This window comes from Ambystoma mexicanum, chromosome 5p (assembly GCF_040938575.1).
Source record: "Ambystoma mexicanum isolate Mex_15411 chromosome 5p, UKY_AmexF1_1, whole genome shotgun sequence".
NCBI lineage: Eukaryota > Metazoa > Chordata > Amphibia > Caudata > Ambystomatidae > Ambystoma > Ambystoma mexicanum.
In genome coordinates this window covers 808,368,303-808,391,014 of record NC_090930.1, presented here as the reverse complement: position 1 = coordinate 808,391,014, position 22,712 = coordinate 808,368,303, and the positions used below count along the sequence as shown (strand labels likewise).

The 22,712-nt window shown below is 45.1% G+C and overlaps 1 protein-coding gene across 3 annotated transcripts in view; it reads left to right on the top strand.

Moving 5' to 3' along the window:
- NT5C3A (5'-nucleotidase, cytosolic IIIA) overlaps positions 1-22,712 on the top strand; it is a 656,918-nt gene that overhangs the window by 205,531 nt on the left and 428,675 nt on the right. For 2 of the 3 annotated variants that reach the window (XM_069613235.1, XM_069613234.1), the window contains exon 2: positions 1,111-1,217. The exons of the other annotated variant lie outside the window; for it this stretch is intronic. In XM_069613235.1, the coding sequence (XP_069469336.1) occupies positions 1,116-1,217 (102 nt within the window). In that variant the 5' untranslated portion in view covers positions 1,111-1,115. The remainder of the gene's footprint in view (positions 1-1,110; positions 1,218-22,712) is intronic. 3 annotated transcript variants of the gene reach the window in all.

Here is a 22,712-nt window from a genome sequence, read left to right as displayed (position 1 = left end):
ACAGCCACTCGAGTTTGTTTGTGATGCTAATGGTTCGAAACCAGAAGAAGGTGTAGTAATCGGTGTAGACCGCTTGAATCTCAAATCTCTCAAACTAAATTTACCAGTGAGCATTGTTGTTGGCAACCGTTTCTACAGGCCAGTGCACCTTACTTTGAGCACCTAATTGTAAAAAAGAATATGCTTGTTAGATCAGGGTGTCAAATGTTGACACATAAAACAAATTGTACGAGACAGCAGGGAGGAGGTTTTAATCAACACACAACCCTAGCACGATAGCGTTGACGATTTGAATTAAAACCTATTGTGTTGCCTGGTAAAATAGTCACACGGATAGAACATCCGCCTCCATGTCTTTAATCGGGATAGTTGAACACATGCTGGGGGAAATTCCGCTTCCATATTGAACTGTTGGGTTTATTTAGAAACCGCGATAGAATATGCTGAACCAATTGCCCTAACAATACAATAGCACCATAGAAGACGGGTATCCATCGCATACTTTCGTTTTCCCACAGCAAGGTTCGGTGTTTCTTTTCAGGGACAGTTCTAGCTAAACTCGTTGACGCTCCGCGTCAGACATTCCTTTGTCATTCAGTGGTCGAAGTGCACGAAAAGAAGTAGTGGAACTATGTTCCCTGCTGACTTGCGCCCCACCCCCACAAACCCCATGCCACTCACTGCTAACCTGCACCCCCAAGCCCCATTGCCACGCCCCTCCCTCCGAAAGTACAAGTTTCAACTTCTTCCTGTGCTTTTATTTTAAAACGAAACCATAGGAACAGTAAAACATTTTTTTTAAAGCTGAGGAGCACCGCTCCTCCCCACTTTCGACAACTGTTTAGATGAGCCAGGTGAGACATTTTGAGAACAAAACTTAACGTGCCCCAACTGACTTGATGAGTAATTTCAAAGCTGTAGTCCCCGCTCCTATTAGGGGCAGGTGGCATAAGAGTAAACTACATATCATTTGGACAACATCTTTTGCATGAAGCTGGGCTTGTGTAAATATCGGGCGGGGGATTTGGGGGGGGGGGCACTGCTTTGTTCACCTATGTTGTCTTGGGCAGACCCGTTTGTTAAAGAGGTGTGCTTGGTTTTTGTTGGCAGCGTGCATGCGAGCACTTCATCTCTGGAGCCTGCTTGTCGCCTTTGCGGTTGCACTAGGACACAGCCAAGGACCGAAGAATCGGGAGTGTCCTGATCCCCACACCAAGGTACATCCTCAGAACTGTGTGCACTGATGGGACTGGCGTGCTTTCCCAGGGAGGGTTGCGGAGAGACCCCCTCCCAGCGGATTTCAGTGAACACTGATCAGGCCTGGACTATTTGTCCGATTACCCTGAATTTTGTGATAATCCCCCCGAATGTGATAATCGCCCGAAAGGGAAATAATGTCAAACTGGGGTTAAGAAATTAAAAAGGTATTTTGTGCTTGTCATAGTGGGGTTAAATGACACGACAGACTGTAGTTTGTGTTTTTTCTTTTTTCTTTAATTTGTGTTAAAGTTGTTGCATTTTTGCCATCTTACACTATACGTATCCAGAACTCTGAATACTGCTGTTCAGAACTTCATAACCCAGTGCTTTTGATTTCACTTATTATTTTTAATGTTTTTTTTAATTAGTATAGAACAGCCACATAAGTTGCTTTTTATACATATTCCATAAAATGTTATGATGGAGCACGATCACCACTTTGCTATCCAAAAACATTGATATCCCATAGCAACCTCAATCCTTCATCATTATTTGGATAGAAATTTCAAAATTAAAATACGATACTTAACGCCATTAGACAGTAATAATGCATTAGCATCACTTTACAAGCCAGCCTTGCTTAAGTCAGGGTTAACATTGCATTAGCAAGTAGCGCATAGTTGTATGCATTGTATATGAATCCTCACCAGTCAGTGTTTTCTATAAATTGATTTTGGTTTCTGCAGCAATACATGGCGCAAGATATTCGGGGAAACATTTAATTCTTAGCAAACGAGTGCCACTGCAGGATTTGACTAATTTCATTCGCATCAGGTCCACGCTCTAACTTAACCCAAGTGACCTCAGGTGTTTCAGTCTTAGTCAAGAAGTCTCTCGGGTCGCCAGGGTCCGGTTGCATACTGCATATGCCCTACCTCGAGTTGCTCTTCCTCCATGGCATTTCCTACCTAGAACCTCACCTATTTGGGTTTCTATGAGTTTGTATGCATGGCTCTAGTTCCCTTTCCACTGTAGGTTCACTCTGCACTTCAGCATTAATGAAAGTGTGGGCACTGCAGGTGACTTCCAGTGGAGGCAAGCACCAGCCAAAGGTAAGTGTATCCTCAACCATCCCCCTAACACTTCTAGCAGGATTCAGGAGCTGTCAAGCAGCCGGGCTCAGTGTATCCTTCAGACGTGCAAGGACCTCCAAACTTTGTATCCTTCTGAAGATCACAACAATATCTAACCCTGGATTTGAATTACAAATAGGCATTGTTTTTGTAAATTAAGTGCTTGAAAATGTAATGGATGGAATATCACCTCTGGTTGCAGCATGACATCATAGACCACTCAAACCTTGCTCTAGTGGTCTTTCAGATGTCTTTCGAGGCGCCTATGTGGAATATATGCTGGTTTATAGTGATGGCATCGAATGCAAAAGCATCGAAAAAAAATGCATTGAAAAAATGAATATTTTTCAAATTTTTTTTTAACGGGGGCAGAGGGGGAGTCCCTCAACCCCCGTTGTTTTACCCCTTAAAGCCCATTTTAATAAAAAAAACTTTACCTACAAAAAAATGCATTTTTTCGAAGCTTTTGCATTTGATGCTTTTGCATTCGATGGAATCACCGGATACCATATATGCCCACTGCTGATAGTTCCAGATCTACAACTGTGTGTGTGTTTACGTTCGTTCCATCATGAGATGGAGCTCGATTTACTTCAAAGACCAAATGCTTTGTAAAATGTCCACAGAGAAACGAATTTGATTCCATCCAAGGAAGTATGGCACTAATCGAGAGTTTTGTAAACGCATTGTTTACCATGTTCCTTCAGTACAAATGCTGTGATACCCGTAAGTCTGGGTGTTACACAAATGTAAAATAAAAAATGGTCTTCCTAGCACCTTATCAATTGTTTATTAATGCATTTCTAAAGCCCTTACCGTATGGTTATTATTCCATCATTTGCAGGGCTGCAAGGCCAGCAATAGATTTAAGATGCATCAGGAAGAGTTCCTTTTTACAGAAACTCCGACTTTACTAGCAATAGGACTAGCTTTGTTGCTGGTCGGGCTATTTTGGCACCCCCCCTTTCCCACCACTCTCTGGTCGGCCTCTCTTGGCCCTCTTCCTGCTCCCACCTGTGAGGCTAAGAACCTCGGTTATCGTTGATTCCACTCTCTCCTTCTCTCCTCACATTTCCAACGTCTCTAACAAGTCAAACTACCAACTGCACCTCCTCGGAGGTATTATTCCTTTCCTCTCCTTCCCCCAGAAGCTCACTGTCTCCAGAGCTCTGGTTCTCTCTAGGCTTGACTACTGTAACAGCCACTTTTTAAATCTACCCTCCTCTACTCTCCGTCCTCTGCAACTCATCCAGAACAGGACTGCGAGACATGTCCTTGGCCTCAATACCAGGGATTCTATCTCTCCAGCACTGAACTCTCTCCATTGGCCCCCAGTGGCTGCAAGGATACAATTCAAGACCCTTTGCATTGCCCACAAGACCTTCTGGGGCCTGGGACCAAAATACCTCCAGCTTTCTCTTCAGAAGTATCTTCCTTCTCGAGCTCTTCGCTCTTCCACCTCCAACTCCCCGCGGGTCGGTCGCTTCTCTAAGCAACGAGTTGGGGGCAGATCTCTCTCTTCGGACTGTGCCTCCCGCTGGAACAACCTCCCTGCCTCTCTGAAACTTGAGCAGAACCATCTCCGCTTCCGGATGCAGCTCAAGACTTTTCTCTTTGCTTCTGCCTTCTTTCTGTCTTCCACTCCCTTGCTTATATCTTTTCTGAAAATGCACTGGTTACCTGTTTACCTTCTAAATCACGGACCCAGGTCCCTGCCCTCCCACTTGCACACCTGCACTGCCTCCTGGCAACACTGCACTTGGGGTCTGTATCTGCATCCCTACAGTCCCCTACTTGCACTTAGCCAACACTTGTTGTCTGCACTTAACCCCTGCACCGCCACCTGTTGGCCGCACTATTTTCCTTTGTCTTGATCCTATGTCTCGCACTTCTCCTCATCCCCCTTGCACTTTCCCGCTCCCCGTACTTGTGCGATCTCAGTGTCACTTGGCCTAGTAAGATCGTTGTCCTGTCCTCCCTTGTTCCCCACCTTGCCTCGTTGAGCCTTGAAACACTTGTGTATAGGTGCGCTATAAATAAAATATCACATTATAATGGGTGTCCTGTGCTGGTTGACCCGCTACATAGCAGCCTATGTAAAACCAGCTCCGCCAGGCTGTGATCTGGTTTTAAGAAAATAAACTGTTTAATTATTTATCTAAAAAGTCAACATTATTGACAACAAAAATAGTCTTGAGTGTATCCCTTTTGTGCTTGGGAAATGTTGGTCATGGTTTATCATCAGTTATGGCCTTGCTCACAAAGACCCAGGCTGTATGCTGACAATAAACACTCATTTCAGAGTAACGCATATCGAATGAAGTTCATTTGACTAAGTTGTGTTAATGGCCTCCAACAAAACAATACATGCCATAACTTTAAGAGCTGATAGCCACATAAGGCTTTATCATTTTCAAACCCACTAGGTTTTAAGCAACATCACACATTTACAGTAACTAATCCTTTTCTAAAAACTTGAGACCGTCAAATCGTGATCATGCATACAATGTCTGTCTTAGCCCATGTATGGTACATGAAAGAAACCAGCTGGACACACTATCAGAATGGGGATTTTCCACTTTATGTTGGCATTTCATGTCTGTTCAAGACCATATCAAGGGTGAAAACACCACCATATGTAAACAGTGTTACGAGTACCTGAACCTCTTCATCCCATTTCTGCACAAGCGGTTTTACACAGCAGGTATTTTTCTTTTTAGTTTGGCCTATTAGGTGGCAGCGTCACCTATAAGACGAAACTATTGCATTAGAGTACATATAGAGAGAAATGGCATACGAGGAGGGACACAAAACTTGAAGGTGTTTGGTTATTTACCCAAATATTGACTTCATATGGCCATGGTAATCCCTATGACCATTCCCACCCATTTCCTGCCACTCCCTGCCCAAAACACCTCCTTATGGGGAACTCTTTGAGCTCGCTTTAATCGCATTTTCGCATAAACTTTGCACTCAAGTGCCTGCCAGTGTTTTTTTTCAAAGCAGTCTTCTGAGAGTTAATAACTTAATTGGAGCTGTAAACACGCTACTGGTTTAGTAACATTTTTTAACCAGGTATTCCTTTCAGCCACTCGATTTAAAAATACTTCACTGCTGTCCTGATACAAACAAGTATTGGCAAAGCCAACTCTTTTGGCTTCTGTATAACTATTATGCATTTGCCAGGCACTGCTATTAGAGGTCTAGGTATTCGAACCTTTGTTCACCTGCTACCATCAATGGGCAGAGTTAATGCCACGATGGCAGAGCCTGGCAAATGCCTATCCCATGCCTGTACAAAACCCCAAACTGTTGGCATTTCCAATGCTTGTTTACTATTTTTATTTTTTATTTTTATTTTTTATTAATTTTATTGGTTTACATTCAAACCTTTAAAATACACCTAACATTCACAAAACAAACATTCATTCATTTCACTTCAGACCAACTCTTTACAGGTCTTTACAAATCTCCTTTTCACTGAGGCCCACTCATCCATATAAGTGAGTGTTTAGCTATTTCTTCTTTGCCATGACCTCAACTTAAAAGGATTTTCCAAGAGGGCAAGAGATGTTTCACGTCCTCACTTCTTTGCAGGCACACTTGGGACTATCAGTCGATTTTCAATTGTCGCTAAAAAGTGTGTTAACGGCAAGACTAATTTCATGTCTCTCCCGTTGAACATTTGTTGCCACCACTCTTCAGCGTCAAGCGACAGGTGGGAGGCACTCCAAAGGCCCAAATGACGAGTTCTTTCCGTTCTTAACCCGACACAGAATAGCACCAAGTGTTTCAATGTTTCAGGTACTTGTGTGCAGCAACGACACATCGGATCCAAGTTTGCATATGATGACCATGCCCGTAACCGCTCTTTGGTTTTAAACCCGTTCAGCCTAAAATACATGAAAAGCCTTCGGGCGTACGGATCAGGCAATCATTTGATGTATTTTTGTATGCTGTTATACGCCTGAGCTTCAAGTGGGGCCTCACACATTGATTTAGAGGACAATCTTTTGGAGCGTGTTAAGTCCCAATCCGCACGCCATATTTTTGTTTTTGCCACATTCGGGTTGCCTTGGAGAACCTCAGGCTGGATATCGTACTCAAACATTAGGACTTTGCAGCGTCTCATCCACATTGACAGGACATCAGGACCAGAAGAGGTGGCACTATGTAAAACTTCAAATTTGTTTGCATGTTTTTGTTTTGCGATAGAGTGATAACAAATTCCAACAAACTCTCGCATGGATTGAAATTAGTTTTAATTTGTACCTTATAGATGTCGTTGCTATTCCTTTCGGTTAAGTTGAGCACTTTGGACCAGAAGATATTCTCAAGCGTGGACCATACCTCCCATGCGCAGCCCAATGCGTTTTATGCCCTGTATGTTAGTATAGGTATAACCTTTTGTTCGTAGAATCGTAAAACTGCCTTCAGAGAAAACTTCTCATATCTATTGTTTATCACATGCGCTTGACACGCTAGTTGCTTGCATTTCCGTTTAGTCTCAATTATCCACGGGTCGTCATTAAGACAGGAACTGATCATCATTCCAAGGTATTTCACACTAGGCGAAATCGTCAGTTTTTCTTGACCCAATGACCATGCTGGTCTTTTTGCAAGCCTTGTCTTGCCGCTTTTCAGATCTTTAAGGACCAGTATTTCACACTTCTTTGTGTTAATATGCAGATGGTTATCAACCACATATTGTTGGATAGCATTTATTTTCCTTTGTAATCCAATGGGTGTTAAGTCCAGCAATATGAGGTCATCCGCATAGAGAAGCCAACTTAGCCGAGATTTATGCATCTTTGGAGGAAAAGTGTTTATAGCCTCAAAGGACTTCCCGATATCAGAAATAAACAGGCTAAATATCGCTGCCGCTAATGGGCAGCCCTGCTTAACCCCTTTGAAAGTGTTGATCGGTTGAGACAGCGTACCCGTTTGGTCCAAGCGTACCCGGATTGAAGTTCCTGTGTGTAATTCTTTTATTGCAGCCACTAGATCTTTCGGGCAACCCCATGCACGCGTTTTGTTCCATAAGCGTGCGCGATCTATCGTGTCAAAGGAAAAGTCAATGAATGCGAGGTATACCATGGTTTTTAGATCTAATTGCCTCCATTTTGAGTAGATTCAACAACAATAAATTCAACAAGCAGCCAACCTCCTTAACAAAGCCCGTTTGTCTTCGGTCTACGTGTTTCGATTGAATTGCCCCTTTTACTAAGTTGTGCTGTAACATGGTCGCGTACACCTTCCCTAGGACATCAAGCAGGGCAACTGGCCGATAATTTTTAGGGCACGTTCCATCTCCCTTTTTGAATATTGGGACAATCACTGCAGATTTCCATGATTGAGGTGTCTGCCGCTGGAGGTTCACTCTCTTAAAGAGAGACACACAGAAGTCTGCCCATGGCTCCAGATGTTGCTTGATCATAAAATTGGTCAGGCCATTGGGGCCGAGAGCCCTTGAATTTTTGGCTTTACTAATTATTCTCACAATGTCTTCTCTAGGAAATATTAGTGACCAGTTTGAAACACTGTGGTCATCTGAGATGAGGGAACTTCCACTATCTTTGTATAGCTCTTTGAAGTGGGCGGTCCACGCTGCTCCAGATACCATAGAAGTTTGTAGAGCTATCTGAGGCGCCTATGTATCATTAATAATCTTCCAGAAATCTCTGGTATTCTTATTATATAGGCTTTTTAACATGCCTTCCGAGTCACTTTGAAGCATTATTCCTTTATATGATCCAGTTTTTGTGTCGTTGCTTCGCCCCTCTTATCTCAAAACTACGTGTCACTGTGTCGGCTGTTTGTGCTTACCGAATTGTACTCCTCATTTGCCGTTTCTGTTGTAATAGGGTCAAGTCAAAACAATGCGTTCGTTTCAACATCATGTGTTTAGATCCACCATTCGTGGTTTTGAAATTTGCCAGTAACTGAGCATATTCTAGCATTGTTGCATCCCTGCTGAATTGATTCGCTATCTGTTCAACTTCATTCTCAGCTAAACGAAGACGCACTCGACTTGCTCGCACGTCAATCTTCAGTTGCCATTTTGGTTTGACATCTGCATAGTTATTCGCAAATTCCATCTTCAACATGTCGTGGTCGCTGTTTGAATTTTGCACCACTTTTAGCGATGTTACACGTTGGTGGAAATCAGCAGTAACAAATATATAGTCAATGGTGGATCCCTAGTTTAGTTGGTTCCACGTCGGGGCAGGCGGTATGTCACCTGGCGTACAGCCGTTGAGCAACTGCAAGTTTCTTACACCCATTTTTTTCATCCATTGTGTTGCCATGGTTTTTTTCTGAAGCGATTTTGGGTTGAAATAGTCTATGTTCAGGTTGCCACAAAGTATTATGTTCGACCCTTTTTGGTCGACCAATAGGCGATCTATGACACTTGAAACTGCGTCATTGAACACATGTGTTCCAGGCCTCGCATGGTTCCAATATAAGTTTAGAATGGTCACTTATTCTTTGCTGCGGGAGTGTTTGACCAATTTAACGATTGTTGTTTCCTGGATGAAGGGAGTGATTTACAGAATTGTCAATGCTGTATCCAGATGATCGTTTTACCAAGGTTATAAGACCTGCCATAGGGCGACCCTTCTCCAATTTTATGGCAGGGTTTAGTGCTATCTCAAAGTCTGGTATAACAGGGATACCGCTTAGCCAGGTCTCTTGAAGGCAGGCTATATCCCAACCACTCAGTGTTCATCAAGTGAGTAAAACCACGCGTATTCCAGGATCCTAATACACAATGCTGCAAAGCAACACCCTTCTGGCATTATTGGTAAGAGTTGTTGTTTAAGGTGTCAGCCAGCCATTGCCAGTCATGTGTTGAGCCATGAATGTGACTAGTTATTGGATGATCAGGCGCTGAGGCGCATGGTTGCATTTTGCCTTGTATAGTTATGGTGAGTCTCTCGCTTCCGCCCTCAAGTACAGAGCTTTTGTCTTCGACAAACGAGACCCGTTTCTTTACGTGTAGCACTGTTCTATCTTTAGGACCATCTTCGCAAGGCGTATTGCAAATTGTCGTAGTTAAGCCAGTCAGCCGGGTATGAACTCTTTCAGTTGATGGCGCTGATGGTTTAAGTAGAGTTGAGTCGTGATGCAGGAAGGTCAATCTCATTCTGACCCTTACGAGGAGACACAGACTGACCATCGTCTAATTTATAGACGTCAAAGCCCAATGAAAAAAGAGACACATTTGCTTCCAGAATAGAACCGGCTATTAAAGTTGAGGTGACATGCAGTACCACTTTGTCATTTCGCCGCTCATCCGGAAATTCGACAAACTTTAAGTCCTCGGTGGTAACTGCACGTAAACTAGGTACGTGGTGGAGTAGGTTAATGATGTTGTGTCTGTTTAAGATCAAATTGTCAGATGATTTTAACCTCTCGACCAATAGTCTAACCTGAGGCGCGTGCCCACTGCCCTTGGGGACTTTACTCCTTGTGCCAGTCTGTGGACCATTGGACTGTCGTTTTGATTGATCGTACTTGTGCTTGTCATTTTGCTTTGTATGCTGTGTTTCATCAAATTTAACTCGTCCAATGGTTTGATTCTTGTACAGTTCATTCTCGTTCTGGTCATCAGTCCCCCTCATTACAGGGTACTCAGGGCAGGTCCCAGTTATCTTGTTTCGTTTTTCCTGCAAAGTCTGTAAAGTCGGGCTCTTTAGTTTTTCAATCATAGGCGCTATTGATGTTTTCAATTCGTGGGGGAAGGACGCACTTTCGAACGGCTGCACTGGTTTAGCCTGACAGACGACAGGGTGCTCTAGGTAGGTTCCGTTTATCCTGTTTCGTTTTTCCAGGATGAGGGATGAACTTTCAAGAGGCTGCACTGTTTCAACCTGGCATACGGCAGCAACGCTTGCCTTCGGTGCTTCTTTATCGAGAACGACAATTCTGCCGTCTGTCCGACCGTTTCCCACGTTCAAAACTTTGAGTAAGGCCTCACTGGTGCTTTGAGCTTCAACAACAGAAGCAGCAGACTCCACAATGTCTTCGTACTCAGGGTCGTCGTAAGTTGACATGTTTAACAACTCTGACGATATTTCAGGCTCCACTATATACTTCACATTTAGACCTCCTTTGGACCCACTTTCCGAGGGGGTTTCTACAAGACGCTTTTTAAGTGCAATGGGGGCGAATTTTCAGACACCGGTCATTTTATTCCCCTTTTTTGCCGGTAAATTTTTCGGTTTATTGCACTGCTGAGCTTTCAGATGTTTTGTGGAGCACGTACCTGGTGGTCTCACAACTTAATTGTTAAATATCGGGAACAGCATTGGCACTGAGTTTGGAGTAACTATTTTATCGCTTTGACCAACTCCATTCAGTTGAGTATTACTGTTAGACGTAGATTCAGCTTGAGTATCCACATGTGCCAGATTTGCTGTACTTCGTGCTTGCTCAAAAGCGGTATGAAAGACACATCCACAATTTCCACAATCGGCAAAATCACAGGGTCCAAATTTCCTGTGCTTTTCGGCATAGTAGGAGCCCTTGATGACCTCTTGCTTGGTTCGACAGTGTTGGAGCATGGAACCAAGGGTACAGTGGGTAGGGGTTGAAAGTTCGACTTTACCCCCTCAGTAGATACACATTTGTGGACATCCATGATGTTATCTTGTGGCAAGGAACATGCACTTTGTGACTCGGAGTTGGATACACAAGTAGTGACATTCGTGTTGACCGTTCTTTGCATATTGCCATATGGGGCAAACTGTGAACTCTCCTCAGTTTTCTCACTAAACTCCACATTTTGAGATCTTCCTGCATCTTTTTTGAATAGAGCAAGGGCTTCTTTTGCGACCTCAGCAAACCCTCTTTTATCAGTTGTCATTCTTTCTTTGTTCCTCTAACAGCTTATAAGATTCGTCCAGTTTTTTAAATCTCTCATGTGTTATGCTGTTAGTGTTTGTACATATTTGTTCCAACTTTACCACTTTCGAGTTTAATAGGGCCACCATTGTGGTGAAATCTCTGGTTGCTTCATTTAAGTGTTCATATAATTTCATGAATGGGGCCAGAGAAATAGTTAATGAAGATGGGAGCAACGCTTGTAAATCTAACGAGGGCACAGCTGTACTTGACTTAGGATCCTGTAACAGTACTTTTGTACAAACGGGCGATTTATCTAATCTGCCTCTTTTTCTCCTAATTTTAGGGAACGGTCGTTCCATAAAGGACGAGTCAGTTGTCTCGTCCAAATTGGGGTCGTCTATATTCGAGATTTGGTCTGTTTGTATTACTAGTACTACCAAGTGTCTCTCGTTGGTTGCTGATGTGCAGCCTTTTCTGAGATGAGATGGGTAATCCCGAGATGTCATGTGAGTGAGATGACAACGGACCTATTTCTGACATTTTTGCTCGTTTGTGAGGCACATCAGCCGAGGCAATCTTACACGGATCAATTAGTGCGTGGTTGTTACGCTTCAGTGATATTTCCGAACAGTCTTCACTGTTTAAAGGTGCAGCCCCACTTGCTTTATTCTTACTGACTTTAGTAATTCTAAGTAAATTCTGCAGCACATTATTGGCAATCTCTAGTGAATCATGTTGCGTGTTGTGCCTTAATGGTAATGATGACTGTAAAAAGTCAGATGACATCCCTTTGTTTGCGGCGACGACGGTTTCTTCACACCACCCTCCAATTCTGGTGTCATTAGGTTTAGACTTGTTTAGTCCTTCGAAGTCGTCAGAGGCCCTAACAGGCGACTCCATGTCGACGGGTTGAGCTGAAGTCACTAGAATGTCACCGCCAGGTGAGCTAGCCCTTAGCGGGTGCAAGGAACAAGATTCCACATCGATTGTGCTGCCCTCAACTCCTTTAGTCTTAGAAGACAGTTTCTCGCGATGCGCGGCCCCAAATACCTGCCGCGCGCACTCCCGCAACGACGGTGGCGTTCTCGCACCCACGACCACTGTCGCGTGGCATGCAGCCCCCCCAAACCCCACCACTCCATCATCCATTCCATCATCCACCAGATGCGGCACTCCGAACTCCGCCGCACTCGCGACCGCCGTTGCTGAACTGCCAGCACCACTGATCTCCGGAGGTAAGATTCCGCTTTCAGGTGAATGTGTGTTTGCGAGATCGGACTTAGATAAAGTTTGTAAAGGAGTTGTCAACCCACAATGGGTTGTTTCCACTTCTTTAGATTTCACTGGTGATGTGTGGGTGTGGGGAAGCGTATGCAGAACTTCGCAAGATTCAAGGCCGTTCTGTGTAAGCCTGTTTTGTGTACAACTAAGTTTGCTTTTTAACGATGAATCAAACAGGCCAAGAGCATTGATATTGTTAGATAGTCTCTCTAGTAAACACCTCATCCATCACATTATCAATCTCCGTCGATGACAGTGGGGACAAGGGAGACACTGTGCTATGTGTGTGTGACAGTGAGAGTTGAACAGTTGATACAATATGAGCCTCACTTGTGGAGGTGCACGAATAATACTTGCTTACTTTGTTGGTCCGTGTGTGCTGGGGCACGGGGATCGTAGAGTTGTCTTCATTACAGTTGCGTCGCTTCTGAGCGCGCGTTTTCAACGATTGACTTGACCCTGTGCCTTGATAGAATAAGCTGCAATTTTACTCATCCTATTCGTGATGTGACACTAGGGTCTTAGGCTCTCCTCCACCCGCCACTCGCCAAACAGCCCAACAGCAGTCCTTCTCAGCCCTTCACTCCTCAGGGCTTAGCTTACTATGAGTATATGAAATCACGGGTGGCCGTTGTGGGGACGAGGGATATTTGAGACGGTCATGTTTTCTTTCCGACAGGTCTTTTCCATGTGCCATCATGTCTCAGTAGAGAATGATATAATGCCTCTTTTCCCGTGTCTGTGACAATGAAACTTCAAAAGTTTGTATACCCAAAAACATGGTTTGTTGCTTTTTACTTTTTCAACCCTTAAAACATTATTCAAGAGGAAATGAAAATCAATTTTGAAACGAGTGATCCGTTCCAAACACTAACCTTAACTGTGCGTTATCCGTGTATTAAAAATCTCAACTAATTCCTATTATGTTATGTACATGGAGTTTATATAGCAGAACCGCTGCCGTTTTCCTGATCTCTTGGCTCTTTGGAACTGGAAAGATTGGGTATTATTTGATTAGTAAGAGCAGAGGGAGCAGTGCAAGATTGCTTTGCTGTTGTGTAGATCGAAAGGAAATAGGCTTACGTGTGCAGATAAGCTTCTGTGTGTTTTTGGCATGTAGTCCTTTAGGAAGTGGCCTGCGTGTAGCCTGAGGTGAATAAGCATGTTAAACATCTGATCAGTGCCTTATTGTAGGTTTGAGTATTGTGGTCGTGTGTGGTGGTCTTTGTGCTACATTTTGGTTCTGGTATGGTGAATTCAGTTAATTTATGCAATGTCGGGTTTGTGCTTAGTAGTGGTTCAGTTCGTTGTTTTAAGTGCTGTGTAGAGGTGTAATGTCATTTAATGAATTGGGTACTAAACGTCAATCAGAAGCACAGTATCAAACGTTTTATTCAAGGTTCAGATAGTAGGTGGGGTGTGAGGGCTGAATAACACAGTTGTCCATGAATTAATCGAATGAGAAATGTCTGAGGGAGAAAAAAATGTGTTATTTAAGCGAAAATGAATTTTGTTTTTCTCTCCCAAGGACATTTCTGGCAACCCGCTCTTCCCCACCCCCTTACTTACCTTTTGCGGCACACCTTGCTGTGTGCTACCAACTCCCCTTCTCCCTGCGACGCCTATTCCCTTCCCTTCCCTTCCCTTCCCTTCCGTGGATGTGAACCAGCGCTGCACAGGGTCCTTTTTCTTTTTTTTTTTTTAACCTTTATTAAATTGGGTGCGGGAGGCACCCTACAGCCCCTGATGCCATTATAGCGGACAAGGGAGGGGCGGGGGACAGCCCCTTGTATCCCACTCCCCTTGTTTGCTATAATGGCAGTGCTATATTTGTTCAACATTTTCGGCTGTTTGAAGTTTGCTTTTTTTTAATGCGGATACCGAGTAGCACAGGGTGTAAGTCGGCCATGGAGCAACAGATTAATCATGAGCCAAAGACACCACATATAGGAAGGCATTACATGGAATAGCAACGAACGGAAATGCATAACAAAGAATTCAACGGCACGAAAAAGGCACAACATGCAGAGAGGTTCCATTTTCACTTTCAAACTTTGCTGCAGTCTCGCTCAGTCTTCTCTCTCTCTATGGCTCTGTCTCTACCCCACCTCCCCACTTTACTTGGCTACATTGTACAATCTGTTCAACAAGGATTTGGAGATGGCAAATGTCATAACCATAACTAAGGTGCCCAGGGTTCTTGGTAGCATACAATTGTTGGTTCACAGATGTAGTTGCTGCCTGGGATATGAAGACCCAATGTTCTCGTTTCACCTTCGATATGTTGATCAGCAACCTCGGAGCCATCGCAAATCTCATTCTGAATTGTTCAGGACCTGTGCCCAATGAAGCCACTTGAGACAATAATGGTGAATAAAATTATTATTGATGATTGTTAGTGGAATTTAAAAAAAGTAATTTCGTTTTTAATTAAAAAAAAAGCCTTTCTTTATGAAAACACTTGGTTAAGGCAACACAATGTATTATTTATTTGAATGTATAAACCGCACAGCGGTCCTGAGCCATCGTGGCGCTGTTACAGAATATTCACTTGTACAGAGCTTAGAGAAACAGAATATGAAAAGTGTTGAGAGGATACATGGATCATGGGGGTGTTCCAGGGTTACAGAGGAAGAACATATCAATCTCAGAGTACAGTCCGGAACTTATAGTTGAAAAGCTTGGTTTTGAGTGCTTTTCTGAATGTCATGAGAGAGTTTTCGTTTCTTAGACTGAGTGGGAGGGTGTTGCATGCTTTGGGTGCTAGCACTTCGAAGCTAGTACCACCAGCTGTTAGGCAAAGATTGCATGCATTACCCTCTGGGACCACTACACACAACTATGACTACAGGTGTAAGCAAAACCAACCTTTGGTATGAGTCTGTACCACACAGTTTTTGGTAGCGAGCTGAGCAGCCAGGCTTATCTCAAGAGGGAATGTGAGCTGTAATGATGTTAGACAGAGTATTCAAATCGACTCTTATACTCAAGACTTCTTGGTAAAAGAAATGTATTTCTTTATTACACAGTCAGTTAGAAAACGTTCATTAAAAGGAGGCAATCAATATCACACAAAAATATTCTACAGTACTTCACAATACCCGGTTCTGAGGCATTTAAACTACTTCGAAGGAGGAGCAAAATGGCACTCGGAGCATTTGAAGTAGGAGAAAAAAGGCATAAGTTAATAAAACAAATAGTAGAGACATTCCTAAACAGTGCAAATAGTTTGAGTTCACCAGAGGAGTTGGTCCAATGCAATAGGTAGGCCAAAGTCAATGGGCTAGAGTCTTGTATCAGTAAAAACGGTTCTGGTAGTTTCTTTGCCACGGTTCTCAGAAGTAGTTCATAGAAGAAAGTTTTATATGTCGGGTAACAAGCTGACTAGGCCTGCAAGTTGCCAAAGTTTCACGCACTTTCGCAGTGAGGCATACGTTCTCTTGGTCGGGTTTTTACAGTACCTTTATGTTGAAGAAAAAGATGCAGCTGAAGACTTCTGTTCTTGACAGTTCCTGCAGATCTCGCTGTTCCTGAGCCTCAGTCGCGGGGACAAGAGGGAGGACGTCAGGGGACTCCTGCACTGCACAGTGACTGGACACAAAGCTGGCAAACTGGCAAATCTTCAATTCCGGTAGCTGTCGTCAAACACACAAACTGGTGTCCTTCTCCCTGGCTATTCGGTTCCTGCAGCACTCTCAGGAAAATACAACCAGCTCCGAGAATGGTATCCAGGTGGCTTACGAGTTGATTGGTCCCACCAACTCAAAGGGAGAAGTCATCCTTGAAGGGCTTCTTTGTTGAGATGAACTTGGCGATTCGGACCTGCAGCAGGGCTTTACCGGGAAAACCAATGGTCCAGGAGTTGGAGTAGCCGTCCTCTTCCAGCTCGTCTTCGGTTCTTTTGTTCCAATGGTCATCTCTGCCTTCCAAGCCAAGAGACTTGCCTTTTAAACCGTTCTCTCCCATTCATTCCAGCCTAGCTACCACTCGCCCAGCAGGGTGGCTGTCCTTGCCGGACAGTCAGCCAGCCAATCACGCCAGAGTGCATTTGGGTCTCCTAGGAGACTAAGCACAGGGAGTTTCGGCACCTCCCTCACTTCCTGCCCACCCCAGACACTCGGGCGCCAGAGGCGGTCTTCAGTCTTGAAGCCTGCCAAAGGCATAGGAACAAAGGGACCAAACCTGGTTTGCCGCGCAGAGACTAACTCTGGAAGGACCTTTCCAAAAAGAAATGGTGAAAAAAGAAGACCAGGGCCCATTTAAACAAAGGAGGCTCAGACGCCATCTTGAAAAACATGGCTCCCGTGATTTAACACTACAGTGTTCGCGGTCGGGAAAAACCATGGTAGTTTGTTTTAAAACCACTGCCACCAGCCATTTCGAGAGGAAAGGGTAACATTTGACTGCTACATGAGTTTCTAGACATAGGGGATACTAAGTAACCCCTCCAGCACTCTATTGTAAGATAGTGTGTGCTGGGTCTAGGAATTAGAAAAGACTAGTAAAGTCAATTTCACTTTACTTTCTCTGGGAAACAGTAGTTTATCCCAGAGACGGTATTTAAATCTTGGGATAACCTGAAAGGCTTCCCTGTGTCACTGCACTGAGGGTCCTGTGTGACACATGAAAAGATGATGCCTATGGAGTTGTCTAAAACTGCACAATCGAAGAACACAAGAGTAAAACACACATCAAAATACATGAGAGAGTGGGGAAAAAAAGGGTCACACACACTCCAGGTAAAAAAATCTCCTCGAAATCCAGCAAAGTTGCTGGGCGGGGGGGGGTTCTCTAAGGTGAAGGGAATTGGCACATTTGAGAATTCTCCCTAACACCAGCTTTGGGTCTATTGAAGGCTGGGACTGAGAGTAGGTGAGAGTATTGGACTTGCTTTGGTCTTAGAGCGGGCACATGGTGTATTCGTTCTGCATGGTAGGATGGGGCGGACTGGGAGAGGCATCTATGTGTGATGGTGAGGGCCTTGAACAGAATGGGCTTTTTGATCGGGAGCCAGTGGGCATCCTTTCTAGCCTGGGAGATGTGCTCTCTCCTAGGAATGCTTAGGGCAGCTCTGAGGGCATTGTTTTGCACAGTTTGAAGTTTGTTGATGTTAGCCTATATCCCTAGGAGTAGGATGTTGCAATAGTCTAGTTTTGCGCCAATGGTGGCTCTTGCAATGTTGGGACGATTGCTTGGCGACAAGTGCAGTTTCACAGCATTGATTATTTTACTGGTGAGGGCAGCGGATGATGAGATGGCGTTGACTTGTCTTTCCATAGATAAAGTGGAATCCAGGTATACACCAAGGGTTTTTACAGTAGCAGAGACTGTGATGACAGTATTCTCACTGCTGAAGGCGCTGTATTTGGAGTTGAGTTTTTTTAGGGATTCTTTAGGGCCTGCAAGTAAGATTTCTGTCTTTTATCTGTTTAGACATAGGCCATCTAGGCCTGAATGCGGGCGTATGTCTTCTGGAGAGTGTTAAGGTCTTGCTCATAGTCACCTGTTAGTGGGAGAAGAATTTGTGTATCGTCGGCATAGTTGGTGAAGGCTATGCCGAATTCTTCGAGGTAACTGAACATAGGTAGGGTGAAGAGATTGTAGAGAGTGGGGGAGGTGCAGGATCCTTGTGGGACTCCACATCAAATGGGCGAGGGTATGGCTGATGCTTGATCGGAAAAGACCCTCATGGCAAGTCCCTCTAGGAAGGATGTGACCCAGGTGGTTGCTTCTTTGGAGAAGTGAGCGGCATCAGAGAGGCGTTTGCAGCGGATCTTGTGGTCCACCAAGTCGAAGGCGGTGGAGAGGTCGAGGAGTGAGGATTTGCCTTTATCCATAGATTCCAGTAGCTGATTTTTAAGGTCAAGCAAGGCTGACTCTGTCCTGTGACGTGGACCGAAACCAGATTGCCTTTTGCCAAGGATTTGTGCTTCCAGGTAGGACTGGATCTGCAAACATGCAGCCTTGTCCAAGATTTTCAGCAGGAACGGGACAGTGGTGATTGGGCGGTAGTTGTTAGGCGAGTCTGGGTCAAGGGTTGTCAATCATTACATATTGATTTGGAATGCAACAGCATTATTCATATCTCATATGTAAACAGGTAACCGGGAATAATCATAAAGAGAAAAATAACGAGTTCAGCCATAGAGCCCCATACACCCTACTTATTGGGACATATGCCAATGTGGGCATAACTCCAGTCCTCAAGTAATCTGACATGCTGGGGGAGCCCATGCTCGTTAGATAACCTCATTCTATGCGGGATCATCCCGATGGTCACTGTAGGGCTGCCATATGTTTCTGGGGTGGATCGCCACCGGCTGCATGGCGGGCCATTGCTCTTCTGTATCACTGGCCCATGTCATGGCTGCAAGCACTGGTCGGTAGTAGGTACAGTAGGGCGCGACCAATGCAATAACGGGCAATGCATTGCGAGCACTAAACTTAAGTTCACCAGCTTGAGCACTCAACCAACCTGACCATCAAATACACGAAAGACACTTCATGGGAGTAGCCTCCAGCCCATAGCCAGTCATGCCTGTAAGCACAGTAGATACATCTCTACAATACTCATCCAGTTTAGGGCACCCCTACACCATGTGATAATATCTTGCATCTTCTGCACCACATCTTGGGCAGCTGGCGGTCTTCGCAGGGGCAAAGAGCTTCAGACGGGCAGGATTATAGTGGTATCTATGCAACACCTTTAGTTGAATGAAGCGAAAGCAGGAATTATAAGGGACCTCCTGTGTCTGTGTGCACATTTCACCCCACAGCTCGTCTGTAATGTCCAGACCCAAATCATGTGCCCATTTTGAACGGAGTTTAGATAAAGGTGACAGTGAATAGTTCTGAACTAGTTTATATAGTGAAGAGAACATGCCTCGTGATACCTGAGCATCTACAATGTACCCTAGCAAAGAATCATTTTCCGGCTTTGTCAGGGAACTTGCCCGGCGTCTCTTAAAGGCTAGGCATAACCCCAGAAACTGCAAACAATGAGAGGATTTGGATTGTGTGAGTGTGGAAACCTTGCTTGCCAGAACGAAATTCCCTTCACCTAACATACTCCCTACTAGCAAGCACACCATACACCAGCACATACCGCCCCTGCAGATCTGCGTGAACCTTCTTATGTTGAAATGGCACCGAAGTATGAAGCAGAATTATTACCCCCCCTAGACTGTGTATAGTACGTGGTGTACAATCTATTCCTGCCCCCGTTCCTTGCAAGCCCCTCGCACACAGCGGCCCGAGCATGGGTCTCCTGCAAGAACAACAATTGAACTTTGTGGCGCTCTATGTAGAGCATCAGCCTCTGCCGTTTAACCGGGTTACCAAGCCCTTGCACGTTCCAGCTCATGCAAACTAGCTCATCCATCCCCACGCATCAATGTAGGCAATGACACCAAGTCCGCATGTTGTCCTCAAGTAAGGTCCTAACCCATAGTTCCCACCATACCATTGATGTAACTGAGTTGCTTCACTATCATAACCAAGTACATTTTGAAACCCCATTATAACCCCCCCCACCCCTCCACCCCCTTCCAACCCGGAGGATTGTGCCCCATACAACACACCCCAACAAAACATTGCAACTTTGCATGGGGAGGCCGACGCAACATCTTCGGCTCAAGCCCGGTAACAGCAATTGAAAACCATAATGCTAAGCAGTATTGGTAATCCTTGTGGGGCAGAAAGAAACGGATGGTACCTCACACGAAGTACACCCCTGTCACAAAATCACATAACACTGTCACAGTAGGGCGATGGGGGGCCCAGAATGTGGGAAACTCGAACACAACTATCCCAAAGCAGACCCAGCATCAAGGAACACTGAGCTCTGTCAACATTAAGGGACCCAGGATTCAGGGCACAGGGATGCGTTAATCAAGGAAACTTCATGGCTTCCTCGGGAATTGTGGAGGAGTATTTTTGGCCCTGAAGTTCAACACGTAATTTAGCCGAATATAGCATTGCGTATCTGAAGCCTAGATTCCAAAGCCGTTGTTTCACAGCTAAAAAAGTTCTCCTCTCCTGCTGTATCGCCACAGAGAAGTCTGGATACACATGCAGCTGACTAGAGCCCAGATGCAACTCTCCTTTCTCCCGAGCAGCCCTCAGGATAGCGTTTCTGTAGTTCACATTATGGGCAATTATCGGATGCAGGGTCCCCAGGTTTAGGTTTAGGGTCCAAAGAGCGGTGCGCACTTTCGATTGCGAACTGCAGTGATCATTTGGGCAAGCCCAACATTGGGAGGGTAGTCTGTTCCGCGTAGTTCTCCATGGAGTCCCCCGGATTGTTCTCAGGAACACCAATAATCAGAATATTATTGTGATCTGGGCTCTAGCTCGTTGTTTTCCAGGTTACAGACCGAACCTGGTTGGTCGGGGCAGCAACCTCAATCTTAAGTGTAGAGATAGGCGGCACTCTGGGCAGCACATGCACTCTAGGCACGGTGGGCGGGCACCGAGCAAGGTGATCAGACCCGCTCCTGGGTAGCACAAGGTCTACCGATCCCCCCCCCCACCTAACAACGGTGCCGCGAGGCACTGTCAGATGATCGCTGTCCCCACCAGTATGACCCTCATATGGCGGTCGCCGTCTTCCTCTCCGGCTCTTCCAGTCTTTGGGCCAGCAAGTCGCTGAGTGATAGTCGCCCCCTCAGCCAACAAGATGTTACTGTGGCGCTGGCTCAAATAAGGCCCAGGAGAATATATTTGCTGTAACGGGCTGTAGGCCAACGGAGCTCTGCTACAGAGCCGCCATTCCTTGCGCGCACACAGCGGTGCTCCCCAGTTTTTGTTTTTAAAGTCTCAAACGGTATTTATTCTCTCATATTTACTTTTTCCATTGCCAATGCCTCTTTTGTTTTGTGGTTTCATCATAGTTTTATTCCCAGTAGACTATGCGTTTGACTCTACGATGCATGGTATTTTTTTGGGGGACTTAAGAACTTCTAATGGGAAGTCAATTAAATGGGCCTCCCTTGTTTCTCAAAATGTTGGAGATTACCTTGTTTGTGTTCAATTTATACCTGGCTAATGATTGCCCCTTTCCTCCAGTTGTGCTCCAAACCGTTGCCAATATTCTAGTTAAGATTAGACTTTTATTTTCTACCCCCACAGTGAGGGTTCAACAAGCGAAAAGGAAGAACAATAGCTGGTTTACTCAATCCTAAACAATAGCTAAGTGTGAACTATTAAGTTCTCTCCGACTTTGCCCCAAAAACCCTTTGTTGATGGCCACCAAACAAGTTACCTATGTTATGTTTTATAAAGTGCTCGTTCGCCAAGGGATTGTGGCGCTAAAAAGTGATGTACCAGGATTTGAAGGCTGAGTGAAAAAACTATTAGAACAGATATACGTTTTCACTGCGCGTCAGAAGATCAAGTGATTCCTTGTAGCGCAAAGAGTGGGTGGAATAGAGTTCTACAGTTTGGCAGCTGCCACTGAAAAAGAGCGGCCACCTACCTGCTCATAGTGATAGCGGGGGACCGAGAGAAGAGCAGCGTTTTTAGAACGAAGCGCCCGAGGCAGCGAATATGGCGGGAATTTTTCCTGCAAATATTCTGCTCCTGTGCCATAGAAAGCATGACGACTTGAACTGCACTCGCTGTAAAACCAGAAGCCAGTGAAGCAAACGAAGGACCGGTGAAATGTGGAAGCCATAGGGAGTGCCTGTGCAGATCGGGCAGTGAAGTAAATATAAGGGCTGCGCAAGGAAATGAGAGTTGCAGTAGTCTAGACGACTAACGACCAAGGAGGACATCACCACGGGCCTAACCTGTGCCTGAAGAAAAGGTAGTACTTTGCGCAGGACTCTTAAGTTGGAAGAACCCGGCTTTACAGATGGCGTGGACCTGAGCACCAGTGGACAACGAGGAAGAGAATTCGAAGCTCAGATTCTTTACCTCAAGCACAGGAGTAGGGAAGGGACCCAGCTCTGTAGGCCAAAAAGCTGGGGACCAAGCTGGAGCCGACGGGGAGGACACCAGAGTTGGGACCATCAATTGGGCACCATCAGGACCTCGGTCTTGTCCCCGTTAAGCTTCAGCCAGTTGTCACCCATCCACCCACCGCTCCTAAACTGAGTTGCTGTGTCTGGCTGGGTGGAATCCAGCTGGATGATGATTTGGGTATCATCAGCATAGGAGTAGCACCTGAAGCTGTGGGAGTGGATGAGCAAGACCAGAGGCTGAATATAGATGTTAAAGAGAGCTGGGGTCACGGCGGATCCCTGCGAG